Source organism: Castanea sativa, chromosome 6 (genome assembly GCF_040712315.1).
Source record: "Castanea sativa cultivar Marrone di Chiusa Pesio chromosome 6, ASM4071231v1".
Classification (NCBI taxonomy): Eukaryota; Viridiplantae; Streptophyta; class Magnoliopsida; order Fagales; family Fagaceae; genus Castanea; species Castanea sativa.
In genome coordinates this window covers 34197795-34207311 of record NC_134018.1, presented here as the reverse complement: position 1 = coordinate 34207311, position 9517 = coordinate 34197795, and the positions used below count along the sequence as shown (strand labels likewise).

The window sequence follows — 9517 nt, the reverse complement described above, 5'->3', positions numbered from 1 at the left end:
TTAGCTTAATGCAGGGAAGTACAGTCCTCGATGGCTCAACACAATAGTACCGCCACATCTATAAAGCCTTCAGTCACACTAGCTTGATCTATCATTCATGTAAAATGAAAGCACTGTCATAGGCCGGGTTCCATACATGGAGAGCATATTTATCTTATGAGTCATAAATTAATGAGTAAGATGCAGTTCAGCTAGGACCAATACTCTCAACTCTGCCAGGGTGATCCGCTCAAAGTGGATGAGTTGTATTATGTGATATAAACTTGTCAGTCTTAGAGCCAGTGAGCTTCCCAAATTTTGATATTATTAAATAATAATGTCAAACAAACTGATTATTCTTAAACAGTGAATTTAAACAATAGCTTCTGCTCATAGAAGATAGAAACATCAAATATCACAAGTAATAAATGTTGCAGGCATAAAAACCAACACAACAAAAACCAATATTTCATGTGAAGAACACTGTAAAGCACAAAATCACCTCAGAGAGCTCCTAGAGTTCCTTCACTTCGACTCCTGCGAATGGAAAGATCTGACCTGAAGTTCAGAAGTCTGCTGCTGAAATCAAGATGTTGCCGATTATGTGTTGTCGCTTTGTTTCCCATAGGAGGCAGGAGCCCATGCCTGCCCTTGGACCGTTTTGGTGAGACCACTGCTTGACTTTTACGACCATGAGTTGAAGACGATGGCCTGGGAGCAGCTAGACCATGACTAACCTTCCGAGTAGCCTTGTGATCTGATCTAAGGCCACGATCAAACTGATGAGAACCCATGCCTAACCGAACTGACCTATCTGCAGTATCCTTCAGACTGCTGGCTTTGATAGGCAGCCGGTTGAAGTATGTCAAATGTGGCAGAAGACCTTGGAGATACTTCTTCAGTTGTTCATCTCCAACATTCTTCTGGGCTGGGTTTCCTTCCAAGCTGATGGCTTGCAAAGAATTGTAGTTAGCTGCAAGTTGCCCAAGACATTTGGTTGTTGAGATTTTGTTGAAACGCAGGTCCAGCACATTCAGTTTTAATAGTCGGTGAAGACCTTCTACCTCGCTTATTTTATTTCCAGCCAAGTACAACTCCTTCATAGAGGAACAAGAAGCTAGGCCTTTGAAAATTAATTTAAAATATATTAGGATTTTGAATGTCCATAAATTAGGATAATTGAGGAAAAAAATCCTTTTAAATAAACAGCCATAGTAGTCAAAATGTGAATCATATTGTTAATCCCTTTTTTTTCTGTATCATGTAGTATATCGTATTGTGTATTTTAAGGTACATAAACGCTTCATAAAATTTATTAAAAAAATTATAGATATACATATATAATATAAAAGGTATATTCATTCTAAATTTGGAATATCTTCGACTAATGACTAATTTAATCATCACTTTTTTAACAATATTTAACAAAACTAGCTAAATAAATCAAATTAAAATATGTTTATATCATCCGCATTCAAATTGATTAAACTTGAAAGTGATAATACATGTTATATAAGCCAAAATAATAATTTTTTTTTTATTATCATAATCAACTTCATCTAAGTTAATGTTATAATCATGTTCATCATTTTTCAAAATTATTTCCTTCATTAACATTTTCTTCATCATCATCAACATTTGCTAACTCTTCTTGTTCTTCCATTTCAAAACTCTTTTTCTTTAAATATCTTCTTGGCATTCTAGTTTCTTGGATTTCTAATAATAATAACAAAACTAAAAAATAATTATCTTTTCATTTAATACATTATTCCTTATTCTTAGTCTAGAAAAGAAATTTGCAAATGTGAAAGCAATGTGTCAAGTTTGTGGTCCAAACTTTGTAAGAGAGAGAAAATGAAAAAAAAAAAAAACAAAACAAAACAAAACTCATGGACATGCTATTTATTAGGCTCAAACAAGTCTAACTACTTGTTGGACTCAAATCAAATCACAAATTTTAACAAAAAACCCAAATACACAAGTCTTTGTATTGTCAAATGGGTACGATTTTATAATCTGATTCATACAATACGCATCTATGTCTCATACAATTCATCGGTTGATATGTATCCATGACATGCTACTCTTTCGAAATAACTAACTCCTTGGCAATAAATATTCATGTACATGCATTGTAATGATTGTATAGATGGATAGATTAAGAGTGAATTTCAGAATTTCTTCAGATTAGATTGAGATGTGTTCCCCACTCTAGAAAATGTAAGCATTAATTTTCTTGCACCATGTTTCTATGATACTAACAACTATGCCAACAACTTTTTTTTTTATTGAAAAGAAGCCAACAACATACCGTGTCCAATTTTGAATATCCGGTTGTAGCTTAGGTCCAGTACACGAAGACGTGTAAGTTCACGCAAACCTTCAATAGTCGGAATATTATTTTTTGAAAGATTCAACACATGAAGTCCTCGAGGAAGAGCACCAGCAGTTATCCTCACTGGAAAGAGTCAACAAGAATATTGCAATTAGAAAACAGAATTTCCTTTTCTGCCTTTTAAAGTAAATTTATTGAAAAAGTACAAGAAGGGACACAACCCTGTTACACGAGATATGTACAAGAGAAACACTAATCATCTAAAATTAAGAAGATTAACAGAATTCCCTATATCATGTTGCATGAACTCAACACAAATCTAATAAATAATATCAAAAGGGAAATAAGTAAGAAGATGAAGGTGCTGTTAGATAAGCAAACCTATAGCATTTCCTGACAAATTGAGCACCCTCAGGCTTGCAAATGCACTAAGAAATGGGATCACAACCAATCCATGATTTGACAAGTGAGCTGTGGTGGCCATTGCACTCAAAGAAGAGATATATTTTTTAGCAGCTTCCATGCCAGGAGTGACCTTACCATCCACCTTCAGAGCAGTCCAACTATTTGGGATATTGGAGTCTCTATTTACCTGGTCCTCAGATTGGAATGATTCGTTTGTTTCTTCCAGCGGGCTGCAAAGTTGAAGATCATTAACCCACTCCTGAATACGCTTGATCTTATAATCCTTACCTGGCACCTCATCCAAATTGTGAACAGAGGATTTTCCTTGAAAGTTTTTCACAGGGTTTACCTCATCCATAGTGGGCATTATCCAGTCTTTTGCTAAATTAGAATAATCATACAAATCATAACCATCATCAACTGAATTATAAAAATGATTTTTCTCAGCTTTATCAGTGTTATTGTCTCTTTCTTGTTCTTGTATCACAAACCTCTCAGACTCATGAACTGATATCTCTTTTTGCCTCATTTCTAACATATGCAGATTGCCAGATGAACTTGACCACAGTGCTAAGTGTCTGACAGGAGAATATCTTACAGAAGTGGGCATAGAGGCCCCAATGTTGGGCAAAGAATGTGATTTTACAATCAAAGGTGGGGTACGAGGTGTGTGGTCACCAGAGTCACCAGCACATTCACCAGATAAATGAGTATCAGAATTTTCATGGCCTTCCTTCTCTGAATGTGGTGGATCTCCAATTGAGAAAATTGATTCATTAATGGCAATATCAGAACTTAATTTTAAGGACCCCAAGGTAGGACTCTCTTGATTCTGGACTGATCGGCTCACTCCTTGATCTTTGCTGGGACCTGATACCACTAGCCCTTTTTGGTTATGGGAACCCTCACAAGAAAAACCCAGATGAGTCTCATCCTCGGTTGCATTGTTTGATGACACCATCCCCTCCTGGAAAAATCTACTTTCTAGAGACTGACTTTTCCTATGGCCCCTCTGGTTAACTCCTATTTCACCTTCAATAACAAATTTGCTCTTCATGTCTTTCGATTTTGAATCACTATCAGCAGAAGACAAATTTATATCATGCTTGGTGCTGCCAATCTGAGCATCTCCTTGCATCTTCAATGATGAAGGGTTTAAGCTGGAAGGTATAGGCGAATCCTTTGAGATTTGACTCTGAGAACAATCTTCTAATGTATTATACAATGCCTCAGCAGAAGGTTGAACTGCCTTCTGATTGAGAAAGGGAGACACAGTCAGAATAAACCATGACCTATTACCATAATTACACCAAATATAAGTTTCAAAGGCCTGAATTGTCTTCCACTTACCTTTGGTTTGGGGCTATGAATTTGAGAGTTGAAACATGAAAACCTGACCATTGCGGTGATATTGTATGGAGCTACATTCACACACACTGCCTGCTTTTATCTTACATGAAAACCTATTACTGACAAATTGTTCTACTCAATAATGTCCAGAAGCCTGAGACAAAGATCCAATGACAAACTACCATCAAGCTTCTGGGGACTTATCCAATAATAGCCTTAGCCATAATCAAGTGACAAACCCACTGAAACACGGCACAATCTCCAAATGTGTGATGATCTGGATTTGCTCAAAACACAAACCAAAATAACTCTTTCGCTAGTAATACCCCACACCCTCTTAGAGGTGCGAGAAGAGTTTAACTTTGTTGCAGCGGCCAGAGTGAAAGAAAATTTTTCCAACTAGGAGAAACCAAACCCAAACATGAATAAGAGAAGCCGGCCTGATATATAGAATAAAAGAGAAGGGGGTAAAAATAAAATAAAATTTAAAAAAAGAAAAAAAGAAGAAGAAAAAAGAGTTAAGGATGACAGTTGAAGTAAATGCATATGTAGAGTCTCAAGAGGGGTAAAGAAGGCCATACGCATACAAGATATCTTAAGCAAAACCATGAAGAAATTTGAAAACTTCACATTAGAAACTTCCAAGAACCAAAACATATGTATTAAAGTTTTTGCTGTCTTTTTTATCCTTATCTCCCATTAAACTCTTATACATAAGACTGCTCTAACTCCATGAAAGAATGAAAAATGAAAATACTTCAAGAAGGCTCGCTTCGAAAAATTTGTTCTAGTTACCTCCAATTCTTTTTCTTTCTTATGACCAGGAAAAGGTGAATTTCACTAGGAACTATAAGATATGAAGCTTAAAAGATAACCCATGTTTGATTGCAAGTAGATTGCAGTCATAAACTACAAAAAAATTCTTCTTTCATGGCCTCAGAAATGAGATTGAGCATAATTTGCCATTGACCCAAAAGAAAAGACAAATAAAAGAAACAGATAAACATATCCATTCATGTTAGATACAAAAAGAAAAAACAACACATCAAATTACGACAAAAAAGGCCCTCACATTTCCGATTGTAGATCAAACAGTAAAAACGTTCAACAAAGACCAAAAAACCAAGACCATAAAGCCAAAGCCATATCTATACATATCAAATAGAATGAATTTTACGAGAAACTAAGGCAATAAAACCAATCCAATTGGCTCCATTGCTTTAAAAGCTGAGCATCTTATATTCCATATAAGATAAATCATATTCTCCTTCTTCTTTCACTTATTTTCCAACTGTCTATGAATGAATTAAATCAATACAAACACAGAGCATAAAAACATAGGATTTATGATTGTACCCAATACAAAAAAGAGCATAAACATTGATTTACAATCAACTACACCCCAATAAAACAAACAACATAAGAACAAGCAACAGCATCAACAACAACAACAAACAAAAAAACATGTTTTTGTATTGAAAAACAAAAACCCAGAACAGAAAAAAAGAAATATAAATGGTTGAGACAGAGATCTCACCTCTCTCTAGCCAGATTGTGTCTGTGTATGAACCTTGTTCTACAGAAGAAGATCTTGTTAGTTCTTATTCTTCTCCTTCTTTTTTCAGCTACCAAAAAAAACGGAAACACCCCACTATAATTAATATATTATTATATTGTTATAAACTAACGGCGTGTGCCAGTTGCGGAGACTTCAACGCTTACCCTAAGTTCTGGTTGTAATTTATAGACCAATCAACGGCCCTGATTTCTTATCTTATTAGTTATTACTTTTTTTTTTTCTTTTTCTTTTGAAGGGTGGCTATCAAAAAAAGGAAAATCTAGATCGTTGTAGTTGAAAAAGAACTGGATTCTGCTTATAGGATTTGTAGCTAAAAGTCTAAAACGGAATTTTCCTACATTGTAAAGATGAAAAGAGTTTGTGTTGTATCCACAAATAAAACGAACGGTTGGGTAGATAAATAGTACATCTCTTGTCTTTTTTCACATTATGACTCATAAACGAGTGGGTGTCTGTTTTTAAAACCAATTAAATGATAAATTTTTTTATATTTTATTTTAATTATTGCCATTTAAATAAAATAAATTAAACGATAAACTTTGGCTAGCGTGTGGTTTTTATGGAACCTGAACCATACTAGTAGGTGAGAATTGGGAATATTTGGAAGAATAAGGCATTATTTGGTAACAATTTTTGTATTTTTCTTTCAAAACTCGTTTTTGATTGTGCTTTTAGCATGGCTTAAAAAGCTATTTTTTTACTAAGCTTATTTTTACTACTATTTATAGGTTCTATTACACTTTTTAAAACTATTCATAAGTCTTACTATACTATTTCAATTACCTTTTAACTTTATCTATAGTATTTTTAGTAAAAAAATTTCAATTTTAGCTAAATAAGTTATTTTCAAACAAATGCAAATGAAAACGAAAAATAATTTTATTGTGTTTCCAAAATTAAAAACACATTTTGGTTAGATCAAAACAAAAATTTCTTATTTCTTATTTAATCCTATCAATGTTTAATAATAATAATAATAATAATAATAATAATAATGATAATACTAATGTTTAGCACAAAAAAAAATAATGATAATAATCTTCTTCTTTTTTTATTGTATACATTGCTTAGTTAATAATAATAACCAACATAATATTTGAGAGTGGGTTTGGTTTGGCCACACATTCTGAACTTTGTTCTTGAGCTTTTAGTTCTATCTATTTATTTTTTTGTTTAGCCAAGATTCAAAGCTTGGATCTCAGTAAGTACACTTGAAAATAACTCTCTTTTAGTTCTACTGTGTTTTCAAAACTGAAAATAACTCTTTGCCTATTCCCATATTCCTTTGAAAATAGAGAAGTGGAAACTGTTTTTGTTATTTTATCAGTTTTAAATTACCAAACAAGTTTTTTGTTGTAGAAATAGAAAATAGCTTTTGAAAACAAAAAATTGGTATTAAAAAAAAAAAAACAGTTGTCAAACATACTCTAAAATTTTTGTGTAACTTAGATTGCGTGAATTTTTATGCAACCAACCACGTGACAATTAAAAAAATAATTTACATGTATTATTTAAGTAAGTCACATGACTTATTAAAATGTCATAAGTACATGTGGATAATTTTTCTAACCACCATGTAGTGGGTTGCATAGAAATTCCATAAAAATATATTCCTATTTGGAATGGTAAGAATATGGAGAGAATAGGAATTGAATGAAACTATTTTGGAAAAAAAGGATGATGAGTTTGGATTTTTTTAGTATTTGTATAAATACTGTGGGAGGGAAGAGATTCGAGTATAGAATATAGCTCTGTGGGTCTAGCTTGAGGAGGTGGAAAGGCTTATTCCCTCAATAGCTCTGACCTAATACCCAAATGAGGGCTCAAGAATAGAGGCCGACTGCCCGAGGAGTCTAAAGAGCAAGCATTCCTTGGGAGGCATTGAACAGGTTGTAAGGGGTGTTCTTTTCATTGCCCACATGATGTTTGGGGAGTCGAGATCGACTCGACTTTGGGCTTGGAATATGGCCCAAATGCTATTGGTGAAGTGTGAAAGACCTATTTTGCTAAAGGTTCGGGTTGCATCTAACAATGATTATAATAAAGCCTCAAAAATACCCATTGCAAAGATAAATGTATTTGCATAGTATAAATTATGCATTTCCTCCATAGTCAATTAATATAAAAGTAGGCCCATTATAAAAAATACATAAGAGAAAAAATGGTATAGCAATGAATATAACAGACATCTGATAAGCTAACAAATGTGTTTACATGATAAAAATCATACATTTTCCTCATTATTATTAAGTCGACATGAGAGAAAACTTCTATAGTATCTAAGACAATATGACCTTCATTACAATAGTAAAAAACAAGAATTAAAAGCTTCATAATTACAAGTAAAAGAGGAAAAGTTAGGATGGAATAAAGGGAGAGAAAGAGTGTCCATCTAGTGTAGCAAATGTTTAAACAAGATCTCTATGTGCCATACCATGCCCATAATGATGAATATATGTGTACAGTAAGTGGTGGGAGTGACTTTATGGAAAGTATGAGTGAATAAATGGAAACATGGAAGAGAGATGAAGTGATGTTTAACCATTTTTGGGTGTGGTGTAAAGATGGGTTGTTTATGACTATTTTAAGGTGCTAGGATTGTCTGAGAAGATGGAATGTGATGTTTATGGGTAAGTGTATATGAGCATTTATGGACTAAAGGCTAGTTTTTGAACTAAGGGATTGACTTATGAGTTGAAAATAACATGATGGGTGAGAAAATTTATGATAAGATCATTATTTTTCATGAGTTAATGATAGTTCCCTTTTATACTAAAGCTTAAAGGATTGATTAGCAAAATATAGAAAGGACCAGGTCAAATAGCAGCAAAATCCTAGAATATCTTTTCTGAGATTTGGCCCAAAATGGTGAGACTTGCTTTTTGAGGTGTTTTGCTTATTTGGGTAATACAGCTAGAGGCTGAGATGCTCCTAATCTAGGCATTAAATGCTAGGATTTGGAGATTAATTTCGTCCAATAGGATTAGAGTAAGTATGAGGACTAGAGATCTTGCTTGCTACCATTGGAATTAGAGCTCAAGAGTGTTGGTTGACACTCCAAGCCAGGTGTCAACCATCGATGACTTTGCTGGAAGCTTCTGCTGGACACCAAATTATGCCCTCCAAACTACTTTTCCCTAATTTTCCTTTTTGGGATTCATGGGCTTGATTCATGAATCAATTACATATATTTTTAGTAATAAAATAAGCTATTTAGTTGAGGATTTCATGAGCTTGGAGGTCTTGTTTATGGCTTTCTTGAGTTATGACCAAAACTTGGGGAAGAAGGGTATTTATTACCCATTAGCTTTTAGGTGTCAACCCAGCCTCTAGTACTGTTCACGTTAGAGTTAGCAGTGGCAGAGAGGCTAATGGGACAAGTGGCCTGCTCCTAATTTGGTTTGGGAGCTTAGTTGCTTCTTGAGGTGATTTTTAGCGGAAGACATAACTGAATGGAGTTCTACAGCTGGGTCAGTTTGCACACATAGGCTATTTTGGATGAGACTTTATGTTGGGCTTGGCCATAAGGGCTGAGTATTTTAGTGGGCCTATGACTTGGTGGTTCTTTCCACTTGGGCCTAACTTTTTGCTCTCTCTTTGTGAGTCCTACAAAATGAACAAAGCTACCATATATTGCTATGGATTTTTATTTCATATGGGTTTTAGTTGTTAGTAAAAATGAAATGTATTCATGAGTTTTAATAAATATTTATGATAAGTTTTGGGCAATAATTCGATGGGCTTTAAATAACAATTTGAATGATTTTTCATAATTTTTGCCATGGATTATTTTGTAAATGATATTTTCTTTGGGCCTTTTAAATAATTACCTCCAATATTTCTTAAGAAAAATATTTACCATGGGTTTT

At 33.9% G+C, this 9517-nt stretch overlaps 1 protein-coding gene across 2 annotated transcripts; it reads right to left on the bottom strand.

Annotated features, from left to right (window-relative positions):
- Positions 1 to 287: 287 nt before the first annotated feature.
- Positions 288 to 5888, bottom strand: LOC142640785 (uncharacterized). 2 transcript variants are annotated; one of them, XM_075815043.1, is made up of 5 exons: positions 5607 to 5888; positions 4070 to 4509; positions 2696 to 3968; positions 2291 to 2437; positions 288 to 1102 (listed from the first exon to the last, which is right to left on the bottom strand). In XM_075815043.1, the coding sequence occupies exons 2-5, from the start codon at positions 4118 to 4120 to the stop codon at positions 483 to 485; spliced, it is 2091 nt and encodes a 696-aa protein (XP_075671158.1). In that variant the 5' UTR covers positions 4121 to 4509; positions 5607 to 5888; the 3' UTR covers positions 288 to 482. The 2 variants fall into 2 exon arrangements, with proteins under 2 accessions (XP_075671158.1, XP_075671157.1); XM_075815042.1 differs by having other exon boundaries at positions 2696 to 3971; positions 5607 to 5887.
- Positions 5889 to 9517: the final 3629 nt, after the last annotated feature.